Source organism: Oncorhynchus clarkii, chromosome 5 (assembly GCF_045791955.1).
Source record: "Oncorhynchus clarkii lewisi isolate Uvic-CL-2024 chromosome 5, UVic_Ocla_1.0, whole genome shotgun sequence".
In the NCBI taxonomy this organism is placed as follows: Eukaryota; Metazoa; Chordata; class Actinopteri; order Salmoniformes; family Salmonidae; genus Oncorhynchus; species Oncorhynchus clarkii.
Window position 1 is genome coordinate 75,992,979 of NC_092151.1, and position 21,716 is coordinate 76,014,694.

The window sequence follows — 21,716 nt, forward strand, 5'->3', positions numbered from 1 at the left end:
TTCCAAAAGGAGAGGCTGTGTTTGTTACGTTAAGAGTGACGTTCTGAGTCACGTACCACTACATTCAGTTTCCCGCTGATGCTGTGAGCCTTGATGACCCAGTTGACAGACTTCTGACACTTCAGCAGCAGCACGATGTCACGAGGCAACAGAACATCTGCCCCCAACGGCCTCAGATCAACGATCACATCCACCTGGAACGCACTGCTCAAGGAGAGGGAGAGAGAGAGAGACATAAGAATTTTGGAAGGCCCAAAACACTCTGTATTTACATGCCTTCTCTCAGTCTGGCCAACTGATTAAGAAACTGGAAGTATTCCCAGAAAGAGGAGGACATGTGTGTAACAGACCAGACCACATAGTGGAAGTATGGTGAAATACAGTGCCTTGCGAAAGTATTCGGCCTCCTTGAACTTTGCGACCTTTTGCCACATTTCAGGCTTCAAACATAAAGATATAAAACTGTATTTTTTTGTGAAGAATCAACAACAAGTGGGACACAATCATGAAGTGGAACGACATTTATTGGATATTTCAAACTTTTTTAACAAATCAAAAACTGAAAAATTGGGCGTGCAAAATTATTCAGCCCCCTTAAGTTAATACTTTGTAGCGCCACCTTTTGCTGCGATTACAGCTGTAAGTCGCTTGGAGTATGTCTCTATCAGTTTTGCACATCGAGAGACTGACATTTTTTCCCATTCCTCCTTGCAAAACAGCTCGAGCTCAGTGAGGTTGGATGGAGAGCATTTGTGAACAGCTGTTTTCAGTTCTTTCCACAGATTCTCGATTGGATTCAGGTCTGGACTTTGACTTGGCCATTCTAACACCTGGATATGTTTATTTTTGAACCATTCCATTGTAGATTTTGCTTTATGTTTTGGATCATTGTCTTGTTGGAAGACAAATCTCCGTCCCAGTCTCAGGTCTTTTGCAGACTCCATCAGGTTTTCTTCCAGAATGGTCCTGTATTTGGCTCCATCCATCTTCCCATCAATTTTAACCATCTTCCCTGTCCCTGCTGAAGAAAAGCAGGCCCAAACCATGATGCTGCCACCACCATGTTTGACAGTGGGGATGGTGTGTTCAGCTGTGTTGCTTTTACGCCAAACATAACGTTTTGCATTGTTGCCAAAAAGTTCAATTTTGGTTTCATCTGACCAGAGCACCTTCTTCCACATGTTTGGTGTGTCTCCCAGGTGGCTTGTGGCAAACTTTAAACGACACTTTTTATGGATATCTTTAAGAAATGGCTTTCTTCTTGCCACTCTTCCATAAAGGCCAGATTTGTGCAATATACGACTGATTGTTGTCCTATGGACAGAGTCTCCCACCTCAGCTGTAGATCTCTGCAGTTCATCCAGAGTGATCATGGGCCTCTTGGCTGCATCTCTGATCAGTCTTCTCCCTGTATGAGCTGAAAGTTTAGAGGGACGGCCAGGTCTTGGTAGATTTGCAGTGGTCTGATACTCCTTCCATTTCAATAGTATCGCTTCCTTGGGATGTTTAAAGCTTGGGAAATCTTTTTGTATCCAAATCCGGCTTTAAACTTCTTCACAACAGTATCTCGGACCTGCCTGGTGTGTTCCTTGTTCTTCATGATGCTCTCTGCGCTTTTAACGTACCTCTGAGACTATCACAGTGCAGGTGCATTTATACGGAGACTTGATTACACACAGGTGGATTGTATTTATCATCATTAGTCATTTAGGCCAACATTGGATCATTCAGAGATCCTCACTGAACTTCTGGAGAGAGTTTGCTGCACTGAAAGTAAAGGGGCTGAATAATTTTGCACGCCCAATTTTTCAGTTTTTGATTTGTTAAAAAAGTTTGAAATATCCAATAAATGTCGTTCCACTTCATGATTGTGTCCCACTTGTTGTTGATTCTTCACAAAAAAATACAGTTTTATATCTTTATGTTTGAAGCCTGAAATGTGGCAAAAGGTCGCAAAGTTCAAGGGGGCCGAACACTTTCGCAAGGCACTGTACATGTATTTCTGGGCTCTTCATGCATATACAAAATAATCACACCACTGGAAGAGTGAGGCGATTATCTGGCAGACTGGAGATACAGACTAGAGTCTGAGATAGGTTGCATCCCAAATGGCGAATAGTGAATAGGGTGCCATTTTGGGACAACCTCATAGACTCTGAGCCTGAGGTAGAGTTCTTAACAGAACGTCATAAGGTCAATATTACCCACCCTCTTCCTTCGTATCCAAAACAAACTACCAGAGACCAGAGAGAGAGATCATTCTGGCCTCTTGTAATGGGGAAATTACACTGAGATCATTAAGGTCCGTGCTAAGAGTTACTGTGATCGATATAATGTGTATTGTTTTGACATAAAGGGCCAGTTTCCCAGTGAACGATTAAGTCTGCTCCTCGACTCAAAGCAAGCTCAGTAGAGAATCTCCATTGAAAGTGTTTAGTCCAGAACTAGGCTTAATCTGTGTCCAGGAAACCAGCCAAAACTAGATAAACGTGCACCCTATTTGGGCCAGACTAGTTTTTGGTTCTGGTCGTGGGCTACAGTACTGACCAGCTGGAGTTATGTTTATGTTATGGTTGTGGTGGATTACAGTACTGACCTACTAGAGTTGGGTGCTTGCAGCTCGATGATGTGGACCTCTTGGTCCTGGTCTGGTCCAGACAGGACACAGCCTTTAGAGGCCTGGGACTCTACGTAGCCAGCAAGGTAGTTCAGAGAGAGGAACTTGTTGTCGATCTTGCAAGTATCGGAGAACACTGGGTCTGGAAGAGGAAAGGAGAAGGTGGGTGGATGAGATTATGAGATGAGATCATGACTCTATGTATAATTTGAACACGTGATGTGATTATACATGATTAATCGTCAAGAGGAAGAAGCTCTGACGAAGACAGAGAGGACAATACGTAAGCTTAATATACTGAAGTGATACTGGGAATCGCTGTGTGCAAGTTTTTTTTTACTTTCAATATGATTACTCATGAGCAAATGGGTGAGTATTTACACTACAGTTTGTTCAGCCAACGTTTTGAGATATCTATGATTTTTCAACGCTGATACCGATTATTGGAGGACCAAAAAAGTCGATACAGATTAATCGGCCGTTTTAATTTTTTTTTTTTTTTAAATGTATTTGTAATAATGACAATTACAACAATACTGAATGAACACTTATTTTAACTTAATATAATACATCAATAAAATCAATTTAGCCTCAAGTAAATAATGCAAAAACAAAGTGTTGGAGAAGAAAGTAAAAGTGCAATATGTGCTATGTAAGAAAGCTAACGTTTAAGTTCCTTGCTCAGAACATGAGAACATATGAAAGCTGGTGGTTCCTTTTAACATGAGTCTTCAATATTCCCGGGTAAGAAGTTTTAGCTTGTAGTTATTATAGGAATTATAGGACTATTTCCCTCTATACCATTTGTATTTCATTAACCTTTGACTATTGGATGTTCTTATAGGCACTTTAGTCTTGCCAGTGTAACAGTATAGCTTCCGTCCCTCTCCTCGCTCCTCTCTGGGCTCGAACCAGCAACACAATGACAACAGCCACCATCGAAGCAGCGTTACCCATGCAGAGCAAGGGGAACAACTACTAGAAGGCTCAGAGCGAGTGACGTTAGAAACGCTTTTAGCGCGCGCTAACTATCTAGCCATTTCACTTCGGTTACACCAGCCTCATCTCGGGAGTTGATAGGCTTGAAGTAATAAACAACGCAATGCTTGACGCACAACGAAGAGCTGCTGGCAAAACGCACAAAAGTGCTGTTTGAATGAATGTTTACGTGCCTGCTTCTGCCTACCACCGCTCAGTCAGATACTTAGATACTTATATGCTCAGTCAGATTATATGCAACGCAGGACACGCTAGATAATATCTAGTAATATCATCAACCATGTGTAGTTAACTAGTGATTATGATTGATTGTTTTTTATAAGATAAGTTTAATGCTAGCTAGCAACTTACCTTTGCTTACTGCATTCGCGTAACAGGCAGTCTCCTTGTGGAGTGCAACGAGCGAGAGGCAGGTCGTTATTGCGTTGGACTAGTTAACTGTAATGTTGCAAGATTGGATCCCCCGAGTTGATAAGGTGAAAATCTGTCGTTCTGCCCCTGAACAAGGCAGTTAACCCACCGTTCCTAGGCCGTCATTGAAAATAAGAATGTGTTCTGACCTTTATTTAACTAAGTAAGTCAGTTATAAAAAAATATATATATATAAATAAAAAGATCAGCAACACAGCGCCCAAAAATACCGATTTCCGATTGTTATGAAAACTTGATATCGGCCCTAATTAATCTATCATTCCGATTTAATCGGTCAACCTCTAATCTAAACACTTTGGGATTGCTGGTAAAAGACGGACATGCAGACAGGTTTTGTATTGAACACTATTATTCAGGTTCTGACTAAATTAAGGCCAATATGTTTTGAAAATACATTTTGAACAATATCAGTCATAAACACATCCAATCAGTAATTCCTGTCAGGTTTCCCACCATTCTAACGTACCATTTATTTACTCAAATATTATTATACTCCATCCAACTGCCCAGGCATGCAATCTCTTCTCCATCTTTTCAGAGGAATCACAAGACAGATGCTTCTGTCACGAACCTCGCCGAGGATGGTGCCTCTTCCTGTTCGGGCGGTGCTCGGCGGTCGTCGTCGCCGGCCTATTAGCTGCCATCGATTCCCTTTCCGTTTGTTTTGGGTTATTGGTTAATTGGGTACACCTGTTTTGTATTAGGATTTGTTTGTAGGGTATTTAGGGGCACTAGGCCCGCTGGGTATTTGTGCGGGCTTGTTTTTGTTACTCTGTGTTTTGATGGTGTGATTTATTCTTGTATTTATTCTCCGGACTGTTTAGTCCTGTTGTTGTTTTGGACTAGCAACTTATTTACGCCCTGTGTGTTGGCGTGACTGGTTTTGTTGCGCTGGGGAATAAATCTGAAGAAACAACTACCTGGAGTTCACCCACCGTTTCCGAGCAGTGTTCGATCATCCACCAGAGGGTAAAGCGGCGGGTGAGCGACTGTTCCACCTCAGACAGGAGACGAGGAGCGCGCAGGACTTCGCGTTGGAGTTTAGGACTCTAGCTGCTGGTGCTGGGTGGAATGACAGGGCCCTGATGGACCATTACCGGTGTAGTCTCCGGGAGGACGTCCGCCGGGAGCTGGCTTGCAGGGACACAACTCTCTCCCTGGATGAACTAATAGACATGTCTATTCGATTGGACAACCTGCTAGCTGCCCGCGGGCGTTCAGAAGGGGTCCTGTTAATTCCACCGTCCAGCTCTCCCACTCCCACTCCGATGGAGTTGGGAGGAGCTGCATCTAGGGGGATCAGAGGGGGTTCCTCCTGCTCCTATTGTGGACGGAGAGGACACACTTCGGACCGGTGTTGGAGGAGTCCCTCTGGGAGTCGAGATGGTCGGCAGAACGCTCCTCGGCCACCCCAGGTGAGTAAGCACCAAACTCACCCAGAGCTCCCTGTTGGTCACATGTTTTTGTTAATTTTTTTCCCTGCATTTTTCCCCTCTCTTCAGCATAAGGCGCTAGTCGATTCAGGCGCAGCTGTGAGTTTTATGGATCGTGGACTCGCCCGTAAATTGGGTATTCCGTTAGTGCAGATAGACCCACCTGTCCCCGTGCACTCCTTAGATAGCCGACCGCTAGGGTCAGGGCTGGTCAGGGAGGCCACGATTCCGCTGGACATGGTAACGCAGGGGAATCATAGGGAGAGGATCAGTTTCTACCTTATTGATTCACCTGGGTTTCCGGTGGTGTTGGGGGTTCCCTGGCTGGCTATTCACAATCCCCTTATTTCCTGGAAACAGGGGGCTCTTAAGGGGTGGTCAGACGAGTGTTCAGAGAGGTGTATAGGAGTTTCCATCGGTGCCACGACGGTGGAGAGTCCAGACCAGGTTTCCACCGTGCGCATTCCCCCAGAATATGCCGATTTGGCTATCGCTTTTAGTAAGAGGAAGGCGACCAAATTACCACCCCATCGACGGTGGGATTGCGTGATAAACCTCCTGGAGAACGCTGCACTTCCCCGGAGTCATGTGTACCCACTGTCACAGGAGGAGACGCTGGCTATGGAGACATATGTCACGGAAGCTCTGAGACAGGGGTACATTCGGCCCTCCATGTCACCCGTCTCCTCAAGTTTTTTTTTTGTGAGGAAAAAGGAGGGAGGTCTGCGTCCGTGCATTGATTATCGAGGTCTCAATTCGATCACAGTGGGTTTTAGTTATCCGCTACCTCTCATCGCTACGGCGGTGGAATCATTCCACGGAGCGCGTTTCTTCACAAAACTGGACCTCAGGAGCGCGTATAATCTGGTGCGTATTCGGGGAGGAGACGAGTGGAAAACAGCGTTTAGTACCACATCAGGCCACTATGAGTACCTCGTCATGCCGTATGGGTTGAAAAATGCTCCAGCCGTCTTTGAATCCTTTGTAGATGAGATTCTCAGGGACTTGCACGGGCAGGGTGTGGTAGTCTATATTGATGACATCTTGATTTATTCTGCCACACGCGCCGCGCATGTTTCCCTGGTGCGCAAGGTTCTTGGGCGACTGCTGGAGCATGACCTATACGTCAAGGCTGAGAAATGTGTGTTCTCCAAACCAGCCGTTTCCTTCTTGGGTTATCGCATTTCCAGCTCGGGGATGATGATGGAGTGTGACCGCGTTAACGCCGTGCGTAATTGGCCGACTGCGACCACGGTAAAGGAGGTGCAGCGGTTTTTAGGGTTTGCCAATTACTACCGGAGGTTTATCCGGGGTTTTGGCCAAGTAGCGGCGCCCATTACCTCACTGCTGAAGGGAGGGCCGGTGCGTTTGCGGTGGTCAGCAGAGGCTGATGGAGCCTTCAACCAGTTGAAGGCACTGTTCACTGGGGCTCCCGTGTTGGCGCATCCGGACCCTTCGTTAGCATTCATAGTGGAGGTGGATGCGTCCGAGGCTGGGGTTGGAGCCGTGCTGTCTCAGCGCTCGGGTACGCCACCGAAGCTCCGTCCCTGCGCTTTCTTTTCTAAGAAGCTGGGTCCGGCAGAGCTGAACTATGATGTGGGGGACCGGGAGTTACTAGCTATGGTAAAGGCCCTGAAGGTGTGGAGACACTGGCTAGAGGGGGCTAAACACCCTTTTCTCATCTGGACTGATCACCGTAATCTGGAGTATATTCGAGCAGCGAGGAGACTGAATCCGCGCCAGGCTAGGTGGGCCATGTTCTTTACACGTTTTAGATTTACGATCTCTTACAGACCAGGTTCCCTCAACACTAAGGCCGACGCGCTGTCCCGTCTCTATGACACCGAGGACCGGTCTATCGAACCCACTCCCATCCTTCCAGCTTCTCGGCTGGTGGCCCCAGTGGTATGGGAGGTGGACGCGGACATCGAGCGGGCGTTGAGGGTTGAACCTGCGCCTGCACAGTGTCCGACTGGTAGAAGTTACGTACCGCTTGGTGTCCGTGATAAGTTGATTCGGTGGGCTCACACACTACCGTCTGCGGGTCATCCGGGGATCGATAGGACAGTGCAGGGTCTTAGAGGGAAATACTGGTGGCCCACCTTAGCTAGGGATGTGAGGCTCTATGTCTCTTCCTGTTCGGTATGCGCCCAGAGTAAGGCTCCTAGGCACCTTCCTAGAGGGAAGTTACAGCCCCTCCCGGTTCCACAACGGCCATGGTCCCATCTCTCGGTAGATTTCCTTACTGATCTTCCCCCATCTCAGGGGAACACTACCGTTCTGGTCGTTGTGGATCGGTTCTCTAAGTCCTGCCGTCTCCTCCCATTACCTGGTCTCCCTACGGCCCTACAGACTGCAGAGGCGCTTTTTACCCACGTCTTCCGGCACTATGGGGTCCCAGAGGATATCGTCTCTGATCGGGGTCCCCAGTTCACATCTCGGGTTTGGAAGGCGTTTATGGAGCGTTTGGGGATCTCGGTCAGCCTTACCTCTGGTTATCACCCCGAAAGTAATGGGCAGGTGGAGAGAGTAAACCAGGAAGTGGGCAGGTTTCTGAGGTCGTATTGCCAGGACCGGCCAGGAGAATGGGCGAGGTACGTCCCGTGGGCAGAGTTAGCCCAGAATTCTCTTCGGCATTCGTCCACGAATATGTCGCCATTCGAATGTGTACTGGGCTACCAGCCGGTCCTGGCTCCGTGGCATCAGAGTCAGACCGAGGCTCCTGCGGTGGAGGAGTGGGTACAGCGCTCTAGAGAGACCTGGCGGGCAGTCCAGGATTCTCTCAGGCAGGCCAGTGAACGGCAGAAGAGAGACGCTGACCGCCACCGCAGTGAGGCCCCGGTGTTCGCACCAGGGGACAGGGTCTGGCTCTCGACCCGAAACCTGCCCCTCCGCCTGCCCTGCCGGAAGCTGGGGCCGCAGTGTGTGGGGCCAAGTCCTGAGGAGGATAAACGAGGTGTGTTATAGATTGCAACTTCCCTCTTATTATCGTATTAACCCCTCGTTTCATGTGTCTCTCCCCAGGCCGGTGGTAGCTGGTCCCCTACAAGACGGTGAGGTACCGGAGGTCCCTCCACCCCCTCTGGACATCGAGGGGTCCCCGGCGTACACAGTACGAGCTATTCTGGACTCGAGACGCCGGGTGAGGGCCCTGCAGTACCTCGTGGACTGGGAGGGGTACGGTCCGGAGGAGAGGTGCTGGGTACCGGGGAGGGACATTTTAGATCCTTCCCTCTTGAGGGATTTCCATCGCCTCCACCCGGATCGCCCTGCGCCTCGTCCTCCGGGTCGTCCTCGAGGCCGGGGTCGGCGCGCTGCGGGAGCCGCGCGTCAGGGGGGGGGGGGGTACTGTCACGAACCTCGCCGAGGATGGTGCCTCTTCCTGTTCGGGCGGTGCTCGGCGGTCGTCGTCGCCGGCCTATTAGCTGCCATCGATTCCCTTTCCGTTTGTTTTGGGTTATTGGTTAATTGGGTACACCTGTTTTGTATTAGGATTTGTTTGTAGGGTATTTAGGGGCACTAGGCCCGCTGGGTATTTGTGCGGGCTTGTTTTTGTTACTCTGTGTTTTGATGGTGTGATTTATTCTTGTATTTATTCTCCGGACTGTTTAGTCCTGTTGTTGTTTTGGACTAGCAACTTATTTACGCCCTGTGTGTTGGCGTGACTGGTTTTGTTGCGCTGGGGAATAAATCTGAAGAAACGACTAAACCCTGCTCTCTGCGCCTGATTCCACTCACCACACCTAGTAGATCGTAACAGCTTCCTTATTTGGCAAACAAGGTCTTGGACAGTAGTGAGGTTTAGAGAATATAAAGTAAAGGTTTGGCACCTTCCTCCCCGAACCTCCTCATGGCACTTTGAAGAGCTGAGTAAGTGTGTGTGTGTGTGTGTGTGTATCTAATGACAGAGAGAGAGGCTGAATGGATGACTGCTTCAAGGCTAAGCAATCACACACTCTCTGTTCTCTCTGCTCTCCTCCAAGTGACTAAGAACATGGAGAGCACAGAACATGGAGAGCGCAAAACAAAGGCCTGAGGTGTATGTTTCAAGATTAACTACTTATGGTGTGATTCTGATAACGTTCAGGAATTCAAGTCCTTTTGTTCACCCGACCTAGCATACCGACCTCACAATCAAATGCAGACCGTATTACCTCCCAAGAGATTTATCTTTGGTTATAGTACCAGCCGTGTATATTTCCCTTCAAGCCGATACCACGACAGCCCTCAAGGAACTGCACCTGACTTTGTGCAAACTGAAAACCACAATTCTTGAAGCCGCATTTATTGTAGCTGGGAGCTTTAAAAAACGAATCTGAAGAAAAAGCTACCGAAGTTCTATTAACACATTGCCTGTACAACTCGCACTTCAAAAACTATTGACCATTGTAGCCATCCCAGAAGGGAGAGAAACAAAGGCCTCCCCCGCCCTCAGTTTGGCAAATCAGATCACGACTCCATTCTTCTCCTCCCTTCCTATAGGCAGACACTCAAACAGGAAGTACCTAGGCTAAGGTCTAGTCAACGCTGGTCTGACCAATCAGAATCCATGCTTCAAGATTTTTTTGAGCATGTGTACTGGGATATGTTCTGGGTTGCTTCTGAGAATATCATTGACGTATACACTGACACAGTGACTGAGTTAATCAGGAAGTGTATAGGGGATGTTGTTCCCACTGACTGTTCAAATCTTCCCAAATCAAAAAGCATGGATAGATGGCAGCATTCACGCAAAACTAAAACCACGAACCACCGCATTTAACCATTGCAAGGTGACCGGGAATATGGTTGAATAAAAAACAGTGCAGTTATGCACTCTGTAAGGCAATCAAACAAGCAAAACGTCAGTACAGAGACAAAGTGGAGTTGCAATTCAACACGAGATCTATGTGGCAGGGACTCCAGACAATCACGGACTACAAAGGGAAAACCAGCCACGTCGCGGACACCGACATCTTGCTCCTGGACAAGCTAAACACCTTCTTCAGCAGTTTTGATGATAACACAATGCGACCGACACAGGCCACTCCTGAGGACTGTGGGCTCACATTCTCTGAGTAAGACATTTAAGTGAGTTAACCCTTGCAAGGCTGCTAGCCCAGATTGCATCCCTAGCCGTATCCTGGCTGGAGTGTTTACGGACATATTCAATCTCTCTCTATCCCAGTCAGCTATCACCACTTGCTTCAAGATGTCCACCATTGTTCCTGTATCCAAGAAAGCAAAGGCAACTGAACTAAATGACTAATCGCATATCACCTCCACCTTACCTGACACCCTAGACCAATTTTCATTTGCATACCGACCAAAAGACCCACAGACGATGCAATCGTCATCACACTGCGCACTGCTCTATCTGGACAAGAGGAATACCTATGTAAGAATGCTGTTCATTGACTACAGCTCAGCCTTCAACACCGTAGTACCCTCCAAGCTCATCATTAAGCTACGGACCCTGGGTCTGAACCACGTGCAACTGGATCCTGGACTTCCTGAGGGGCCGGTCCCTGGTGGTGAAGGTAGGAAACCTCATCTCCACTACACTGATCCTCAACACATAGGCCCCACAGCCCCCTCCTGTACTCCCTGTTCACTCTGCCTCCAACTCAATCATCAAGTTTGTAGACAACACAACAGTAGTAGGCCTGATTACCAACAATGACGAGACAGCCTACAGGGAGGACGTGAGGGACTTTGCGGAGTGGTTCCAGGAAAATAACCTCCCCCTCAACTTCAATAAAACAAAAAGCTGATTGTGGACTCCAGGAGACAGCAGGGAAGCAGTGAAGAAGGTGAAAAGCTTCAAGTTCCAAGGCATACACATCACTGACATGGTCTGAAATGGTCCACCCACACAGATAGTGTGGTGAAGAAGGCGCAACAGCGCCACTTCAACCTCAGGAAGCTGAAGAAATTTGGCCCCTAATTTTGCCCCTAAGACTCTTACAAATTTTGACAGATGGCCATTGAGAGCATCCTATCAGGCTGTATCACTGCCTGGTATCCCGCTCTCCAGAGGGTGGTGCAGTCTGCCCAACGCATCACCGGGGGCAAACTACCTGCCCTCCAGGACACCTACAGCACCCGATGTTACATGAAGGCCGAAAAGATTAACCACCTGAGCCAAGGCCTGTTCCCCCCGCTATCATCCAGTAGGCGAGGTCAGAACAGGTGCATCAAAGCTCAGACCGAGAGACTAAAAAACAGCTTCTATCTCAAGGCCATCAGACTGTTAAATAACCATCACTCGCCAGCCTCCACCTAGTACTCTGCCCTGAACTTAGTCACTGTCACAAGCCAGCTACCACCTGGTTACTCAACCCTGCACCTTAGAGGCTGCTGCCCTAGGTACATAGACATGGAATCACTGGTCACTTTAATAATGTAACACTGGTCACTTTAATAATATTTAAATACTGTTTTACTCATTTCATATGTATATACTGTATTCTAGTCAATGCCATCCCTCAACTATTGTGGTATATATACTAATCTATTCTAGGTATTCTTCAGATATACTAAATATTCTATCCGTATACTGTCCATAATATCTATACATCCTATGACATGTACACACACATACAGTACCAGTCAAAGGTTTGGACACACCTACTTCATGGCTTTTTCTTTATTTTTACTATTTTGCCAAAGTATTCATCCCCCTTGGCGTTTTTCCTATTTTGTTGCATTGCAACCTGTAATTAAAAAATTTTTTTTATTTGGATGTAATGTAATAGACATACACAAAATAATCCAAATTGGTGAAGTGAAATTAAAATAATTACTAAAAATGTGAAGAAGAAAAAAACACGGAAAAGTGGTGCGTGAATATGTATTCATCCCCTTTGCTATGAAGCCCCTCAATGAGATCTGGTCCAACCAATTACCTTCTGAAGTCACATAATTAGTTAAAAAAAGTCCACCTGTGTGCAATCTAAGTGTCACATGATCTGTCACATGATCTCAGTATATTTTCACCTGTTCTGAACATCCCACAGAGCACCATTAAATCCATTATAAAACAATTGAAAGAATATGGCACCACAACCAACCTGCCAAGAGAAGGTCGCCCACCAATACTCGTGGACAAGGCAAGGATGGCATTAATCAGTGAGGCAACAAAGAGACCAAAGATAACCCTGAAGGAGCTGCAAAGATCCACAGTGGAGATTGGAGTATCTGTCCATGGGACCACTTGAAGCCGTACACTCCACAGAGCTGGGTTTTACGGAAGAGGGGCCAGAAAAAAGCCATTGCTTAACTTCTTATGGCTGGGGGCAGTACTGAGTAGCTTGGGTGAATAAGGTGCCCAGAGTAAACTGCCTGCTACTCAGGCCCAGAAGCTAAGATATTCATATCAATCAGCTCTTATTCTCTCCTCCTTCACAGTAGAAGCCCGAAACAAGGTTCTAAAGACTGTTGACATCTAGTGGAAGCCGTAGGAAGTGCAATATGACCCCATAGACACCCCATAGACACAGATATTGGATAGGCAAAGACTACAAACCTCAGATTTCCCACTTCCTGGTTGGATTTTTTTCTCAGGTTTTTGCCTGCCATATGAGTTCTGTAATACTCACAGACATCATTCAAACAGTTTTAGAAACTTCAGAGTGGTTTCTATCCAAATCTAATAATATGCATATCTTAGCTTCTGGGCCTGAGTAGCAGGCAGTTTACTCTGGGCACCTTATTCAGCCAAGCCTCCAAACCTGCCTCTGATTGAGCACCATACTAGGCCAAACACATAGAAATATAACAACAGAACAAAACATAGAAAACAACAGAATGCCCACCGCAACTCACGCCCTGAGCAACTAAAATAAAGACATAAAAAAGGAACTAAGGTCAGAACGTGACATGGGATGAGTTGGACAGCAGAGTGAAGGAAAAGCAGCCAACAAGTGCTCAGCATACTGTATGTGGGAACTCCTTCAAGACTGTTAGAAAAGCATTCCAGGTGAAGCTGGTTGAGAGAATGCCAATAGTGTGCAAAGATGTCATAAAGGCAAAGGTTGGCTGCTTTGAATAATCTATTTTTCTATTTGTTTAACATGTTTTTGGTTACTACATGATTCCATATGTGTTTTTTCATAGTTTTGATGTCTTCACTATTATTCTAAGATGTAGAAAATAGTAAAAAAAAAAAAAAAAATGGAATGAGTAGGTGTGTCCAAACGTTTGACTGGTACTGTAATATATATATATATATAAAACAATACACATATCTAAAAGTTAAATAATTGAATTAAAAAATATATAACTATTAAGATGAGCAATGTCGGAGTCCTAATATTTCTATATTTCTTAATTCCATAATTTTACTTTCCGATGTGTGTATTGTTGTGAATTGATAGATATTACTGCACTGTTGGAGCAAGGAACACAAGCATTTTGCTATACCCGAAATAACATCTGCTAAATATGTGTACGCGACCAATAGAATTTAATTTGATTTTGACATAATGCTGTAATGTGTAATGGAGCCATTACTCCACTCCACTCCTGGCAGTAACTGTGATATTGTCTTGCATTGAAAGATAGGAGACCTATTAACGACTATCTATCTGGATGTTGATGAAGTTGAACTTGCTGTCGGCTCGGTTTATAAAGGACCAGTGGGGAGTGAAACAGTGAAGGAAGGAGTGAAGCATGGCTTCAATGGATCAATTACACAACATCCCTGGAGGAGCCCTGGACTTCCAACAGCCAGCCTCCCTACTACAGTAACTCTACTGACTGGTTGAGAGGAGATGAGGCCCCCAATGTCTGCTTTTGCTCAAGACACCTCTTCACAGTTTTTTCCACTTACAGCTCATAGTTATCAAGGAACATCTCACATTCCCTAAACCCATTAATGCCTTTGACAGTTTAGTTTACTACAAACTTTGCTGCTCAGAAGAGATCTTCCTATAGACACAAGTTGAGGAGCAAGGCCCCTATCATCTTACTTAACAGCAGCTTGAGGAGTTAAGTAGGAGATAATATGATAAATAGATCCCTCTCGTGTATTTGACTAAACCTGCTTGAAGACTTGAATAGCAAGAAACAGTCCCATGTTTGATCTCTTCAGTCTACAGATGTTGTTCTTGTTTCATCAACTTCGGTACAACTCTGCCACTTCCCTCTTTTTCTCAGAGTGCACAGGACTAGTCTATCAGGCCTCAAATCTGGCAGCAGGCCTACACACAAGCTAGCAATCAGAGAAGCGATCCCTCACAAACCTACTAGGCATTTCCATCAGTCACTTCTTCCTCACTCCACTGACTCTGGGCTCATGGTCAAATAAGAAAAGTGACAAGCAAGGAAAGCAAGGTGCCAGATTACAAAATAAAGAAAGTGTATGTGCACCTGAAGGTTGGCTAGTGGAACTGAGAAGTCAGAAAACAGAGTGTGTGCTCTGCTACTCTATGGCCTCCATTAAGAATGACTGACTGAGTAGGAACCCCTTAATTAAGGTTTAGTGGGGAAGAAAAGGCCTGTCACAAGGCAAAGAAAATATACAGTTAGTGAAATTAGGTGTAAAAGTCCCAAGGCATTCTAAACGAGAATGTGGCACACACATTTCACCTGAAACCAATGGTTATCCTACAGAAAGGACAGCCAAAGATCCCTTTATGGTTCTAGGTACCAACTTTTTCCATACCTTCCCTCTAACAGTAAAACACACCTTCTCCCACGTTGATGTAGATGTCCAGGGCAATCTTGAGTTCGGAGAAGGAGGTAACGGCTCTGTACTTCTTGGTGGCCCAGTTGAGGAGGTGCTCGTTGCCATGGGGAAGTACCTCCTTCTGAACATGACAGTGGAGGGAGAAGTTCCCTGGAGGGAAGTGGACATCAGATCCCCCAGATATCTGGAGGAAGGAGAGATACAACAATGTTATAGACAGTCAGTAAGAGAGACACCATGGTTTTACAAATACAGTACACTTTTCATCAAGAGACATAGCCCTGAGACATGGCTGTAGTGTGTTAGGAGTTATACTGTAGGAGTCTACAGCTATGTATCAGCACTACACAAGACACAGGGAATTGGACCACTGAGGTTTCAGATAGCTGGAGTTGAGAGACACAATGAGGTTACAGACAGATACTGTACATCAGAAGAAATAGCCCCAAGACATGGCTGTAGGCTGCTATGGCATTACAGTAGGTGTAATAAGACTCATAGTCAGTTATAGGAGTCTACAGCCTTGTCTCAGGGCTAAAGGAACCACAGAGGGACATCACTTTGCCGGTGAGAGAAAAGAGCTGAAGGTAAGGATTCCACAGAATGACTGTGATACAGTAGTTTTCTGTATGACACTATGGCCCGGTTTCCCAGCCACAGATAAAACCTAGTCCTGGACTAAATAGCAAGCTCAATGGAGAATCTCCATTGGAAATTATTTTTAGTCTAGAACAAGGCTTAATTAGTGTCGAAAAAACCTGACCCTAGCTGGAACATTTGAAAATTGTGGGAGGCAACCCAGCTGTCTAGAGAGACTAAGGCTTAATCAGTGTGTGGGAAACCGGTGCTAAGAGACTACCTAAAGCATTATGGACCTAGGGAGACGAAACACAGAGATACCATAGGAACAGTAATATGGTGTGGGGATTTACAGTATCGGTATATCTAGTCCAGAGAGCAATAAGCATTGATTTAATATCATAGGGATGATTTTTGATAGTCTAATCTACATCAAATAACTTTTGATTACTTTTAGCAGTCTCCATTTCAGCTACTGAAGGAAACACATGTATAGAGTTACTGAGGACATAAAATGGTAAGCTACCACAAGGTAGCTGTGATTTACTGTTCAGAAGCTGTATTTTCTATTGGGTTCATGGAGTTCGTTTTCAAGACTTTCACTCACAACGACTTCGTTGATAAAGATATGCACATAAAACTCAATTCTGTATTGATATGTTCATCCACTTTTTGGGAAAATAACAAATTCGAGACAATAAAAGTAAAGGCCTGCCTAGAGGCAAACAAAAAAAGAGATGAACAGACCTTTCCAAAGTTAAAACCTCCATCTAAACTTTGCGCAAACACATCTTTCACACTCCATCCCCATTCATTATTTTAAGACCTCTCGCAATGTTCTCTCCTTATTTTCACACAAGGTCCCCTTGCACAATAAGGTGTCTGGTTTCTACTGTTTATATAACCTGTTATTGTGCGTAAGCAGTGTGCAGGGATTTATCAAAATCTGTCATGAATGTAGCTAGCAGATACACACACGCACGTGATTGCATATGCACAAACACTTATCTGTCTTCATCATAGGTAACACATGTGCAAGATGTTCGTGTCTGTGTATGCATGCTCACACACATACACACACACACACACACACAATAACTCAGAGGTACAAAAGAAAGAGGCAACTTTTATCAATGCAGTATGTTTTTGTTTGGCGTTGCCATTGGGGATCATCTCAAAGTAGATCATTTTGCCATATTAGAGCCGGCTGAGAGTGGGATCATACAATGAGACACAGCCTAAGCCTAGGTAGGTAAAAAAGGTGTGAGAGCACAAAACCCAGCTGTAATATGCAGAGTCAAAAGAAGAAGAAGAAAATGTGAGCTAAGGGATGGAGGGATTGAGGAAGGGATGGAGGGAAAGAGAGAAACTTGGCATGTGTGAGTGTGTGTGTGCATAGAACAGGGAGCAGAGAAAGAGAGAGAAGTAGAGAGAAAGCGAGACCACCCCTTTTGGTTCTTAATGGACCTCGACCCATATGCTTCATTTCAGAGGGATAAACATTCACATGCGCTGAGAAACCTACTACTGACTGTAGTACAACTGTGAGCAGGGCTGAGCATCCCAGGCCAGTCGGCGGCCCCAACACGCAGTCTCGTCTAGATAGCCTACCTCATTATATTTCCATACTTGTCATTCTTATTACCAAGGCCTCCAATGTAAACTGGGGGGCAGCTGACAACATGCTGCCTGGCAGGCCAAATTAAAACATTAACTCATAGAACTAAACTGATAGAGCGTAGTGCTGAATGGACCATTTCCCTAAAGCGTAGGTGGACATATAGGATCATTACGATCATTCACACTTTGATGCCTTCCCCAGATTTTGGTTAATAGGAATTTTCCAAAGAGGGGGGAGAGGAAAGCAAAAACACAAGAATCTACTGCAACGTTAGTTAATTTTTCAGATCATGGTGTCCATTTGTTTGTGTGAAAATTAGTTACATTATCTCTGTTATCTCTCCATCCCTATTTGGAGCTCCAGACAGAGAGGTTCTCCATTCCCCAAACACACACACACGCACGTACACAAACACACACACACACTAGCCAACACTATCTGCAACATCTGCCTGACCCCTGGCCTCTCCTCTCTATGTTCCTGGCATTGTCACCACAGATAATAAATTCCAAAACCAGGGAGACGAACACTGTCGAAGAATTCACCGCTACGTAGATATTTATTTTTAGTAATAACGTTTAATAAGACTATGGCAGGAACGAAAGGAAAACTTAAGTGGAGAAAGATGGAGCACCATGCCATTGCCTGACTGCCTCACCTAAGCTATCAAATGTGAAATAGAGCAATGGAGGAACGCTGAGAAAAGAGAGGGAAGGAGGAAGAGGAGGGGGAAGATGAGGAGGAGGAAGGGGTTTACTTTGGGAAACCTTCCCAAGCTCAGCAGAGTTTATCAATTCAATTGTGGAAATATGACTGTAATTAGTCTTAAAGAATTAGTGGGGGAAGCCTGAAACCCCAAATTAGCTCCAGGCCTTTACATGGTGATTTGACACCTCAATAATATGATATGGGAATATGAAAGAAGAGACTCGGAGAGACTCACTTTGGGACGACCAGTTAGCTGAGGGAAAGAGAGAGAGAGGAGGGCTTTTGAGATTTAAAAAAAATGGAATATATGAGTAATGTTTTTATCAAAGACTTGAAAGTTTGAAGAAAGTAATTGCCACTAGCATCCACTTTTACAAGAACACAAACTGTGAAGCCAGCACTTGCATGAGAACCGCTTGAAAATGTAAAGGCAATGCTATTCTTAATTTTTCCACTCCCAGAGTATCAACAATACTTCAACGTAGTGCTATATGCATAGACATCAATGACTGACACAATGGGACGATTAACTCAATGATTCATACAATACACAGAACATACATTTTTGTCTTTATATTGTCCCTACTGTCATAGGCATGTACGCTACTCGTTGCCTTGTGTTTCTTATCACCCCGTTCTCCCTGAAAAGAGAAGAGGAGGATATGACTAAACGTGCAGAGAGAGAAAGGGCCTTATTCCTAAACTTGATCCCTGAACACATAAATCATTGTTGTTTATATTTCCTCTGCTCACAAACAGACCCAGACAGACAGACAAACAGACTAGCTTAGTCCTGGGCTCGCTGTATCATGACTTAACACCTAACGCACCAAAGCATGGCCTGTCTGTCTGTCTGGCCTCTTTCTGTCTGTCTGGCCTCTTTCTGTCTGTCTGGCCTCTTTCTGTCGGTCTGGAATCAGCTCAGGTCCGCACTCAGAGGTGAGCGCCGGGGAACTTTGCAAAGCCAAAAGATAACCTCATTCTACCTAACTGAGCATGGAGTTAATCTCCAATGAGGAGTTCTTGGGCAGTTCAAAGCCAAATATAAGGGTACTTGAGTATAACCAGGGATGGAACTCTAGTCTGGAACATTTTCTACAAGCCCAATATGAAAAATACTAGCCTCTGGCAAGCTAGCTAGCCTAATTTCCATGGGTATAACACAATTGGAAGGGTCATATCTGTTGAAAAAGCATTTGGCATCCTCAACTGTTCAGCAGAACATGCAACGTGACACAATAAAAAACTACCCACACTTTCAAAGAGATTTTTCGACAATCCACTGATGTCTACCTAACAGCCATAGAGAGCTAAGCCTGCTTACTGTAACATTGGTCCCTTGCTTCTCTCCGCAAAGTTTAAAACCCAACAATAACATGTGCATGCTGCCCAGTACCCTGCATGGTCTGTGGCGTTTTAAAAGCATATTTGCCTGTGGTTGGTTTCCTGGCCTCTCTGCCTATGTGTGTGAGTCTACATATTACTTCCATATGTGCCAGTTGTAGTGAGGGGAGAGGAGAGACGCCATGCCAAATGTTTTATATTCATTATCAGAGTGCTGCAATCCTACTACCTAAGCAACACCCACAGTAAAGCATAACCTGAGAAAATACCATGTCTGTTTGGAGAGACAGAGAGGGGATGTGAGATAATAGGAGCGTGCTCTAATGCAGATTATATAAATGTGATAAATGCTTTTGTGGGTGATTTGATCTGCTCTCTCAAGACTGGCTCCAGGATAGCTAATCAAACTCCTTGTGTGTGTGTGTGTGTGTGTGTGTGTGTGTGTGTGTGTGTGTGTGTGTGTGTGTGTGTGTGTGTGTGTGTGTGTGTGTGTGTGTGTGTGTGTGTGTGTGTGTGTGTGTGTGTACTGGCAGGGAGAGCTGTTGTGTAGAAAACAACACCATCTGTCTCTGCATCAAAGCCAATATTGGGCTGGCCATGGTTCCAATTAACAATTACATAGATCGAGAGAGAGAGAGAGAGAGAGATGAAAGAAAGAGATACAGAGAAAGACAGAGACATAGAAAGATAGATGAGTAGAGAAAAGAAAGAAAGAGAGCGAGCGAGAACAAGACAGAGAGAAGAAGATAGAGAGAGCGAGAGAAAAAGAAAGAGAACAAAGGGAACGAGATTTGCACATCATAACACACTGTACATAGCCATAATATGACATTTGAAATGTGTCTATTCCTTTGAAACTTGTGAGTATAATGTTAATGAGTATAATGTTAATTTTCTATTGTTTATTTAACTTTTGTTTATTATTTATTTCACTTGCTTTGGCAATGTAAACATATTTCCCATGCCAATAAAGCCCTTTGAATTGAATTGAATTGAATGGGAGAGAGAGGGGGGAGAGGGATTTAAAGAGAGACAAAAAGGAAAAAGATAGATAGTTGATGTGAGCCATGACCACCCTTTCAAAGCTCTTCATGACTACAGACGTGTGTGTGTGCTACGGATTGGTAGTCATTTAGGCAGGTTCCCTTGGTATTCTTGGGCACAGGGACTATGGTGGTCTGCTTAAAACATGTTGGTATTACAGACTCGGTCAGGGATAGGTTGAACATGTCAGTGAAGACACTTGCCAATTGGTCAGCGCATGCTCGGAGTACACATCTTGGTAATCCGTCTGGCCCTGGGCCTTATGAATGTTGACCTCTATAGAGAGAGTGATCACACAGTCGTCCGGAACTGCTGGTGTTCTCATTCAGTGTTGCATGCCTCGAAGCATGCATAAAAGTAATTTAGCTCGTCTGATAGGCTTGTGTCACTGGGCAGCTCACAGCTGTGCTTCCCTTTGTAGTCTGTAACAGTTTGCAAGCCCTGCCACATCCGGCGAGCTTTGGAGCCGGTGTAGTAGGATTCAATCTTAGTCCTGTATTGCCTGTTTGATGGTTCGTAGGAAGGCATAGCGGGATTTCTAATAAGCTTCCTGGTCAGAGTCCCACCCCTTGAAATTGGCAGCTCTACCCTTTAGCTCAGTGCGAATGTTACCTGTAATCCATGGCTTCTGGTTGGGGTATGTACGTATGGTCACTGTGGGGACGACGTCATCAATGCACTTATTGATAAAGCCAGTGACTGATGTGGTGTACTCCTCAATGCCATCGGAATAATCCCAGAACATATTCCAGTCGGTGCTAGTAAAAAACACTCCTGTAGCTTAGCATCTGCGATCTGACCACTTCCGTATGCATTGGTACTTCGTGCTTTAGTTGTTGCTTGTCAATAGGAATCAGGAAGATAGAGTTATGCTCAGATTTGCCAAATGGAGGGAGAGCTTTGTATGCATCTCTGTGTGTGGAGTAAAGGTGGTCTATAGTTTTTTCCCCTCTTGTTGCACATGTAACATGCTGGTAGAAATTAGGTAAAATGGATTTAAGTTTGCCTGCATTAAAGTCCCCGGCCACTAGGAGCGTCGCCTCTGCATGAGCATTGTCTTGTTTTCTTATGGCCTTATAAAGCTTGTTGAGTGTGGTCTTATTGCCAGCATCGGTTTGTGGTGGTAAATAGACAGCTACGAAAAGTATAGAAGAAAAATAGTAAATAGTGTGGTCTACAGCTTATCTACCTCAGGCGAGCAAAACCTCAAGACTTCATTAATATTATATTTCGGGCACCAGATGTTATTGACAAATAGAAAGACCGCCA

General features: G+C 45.1%; 1 protein-coding gene across 1 annotated transcript in view; it reads right to left on the reverse strand.

The window, feature by feature from the left end:
- The window catches only part of LOC139409402 (transforming growth factor beta receptor type 3-like), a 140,087-nt gene that overhangs the window by 43,101 nt on the left and 75,270 nt on the right, over nt 1–21,716 (reverse strand). Inside the window, exons 6-8 of the mRNA XM_071154513.1 lie at nt 15,152–15,335; nt 2,597–2,759; nt 57–204 (exon numbers count right to left, since the gene is read on the reverse strand). Coding sequence (XP_071010614.1) covers nt 57–204; nt 2,597–2,759; nt 15,152–15,335 — 495 coding nt within the window. The remainder of the gene's footprint in view (nt 1–56; nt 205–2,596; nt 2,760–15,151; nt 15,336–21,716) is intronic.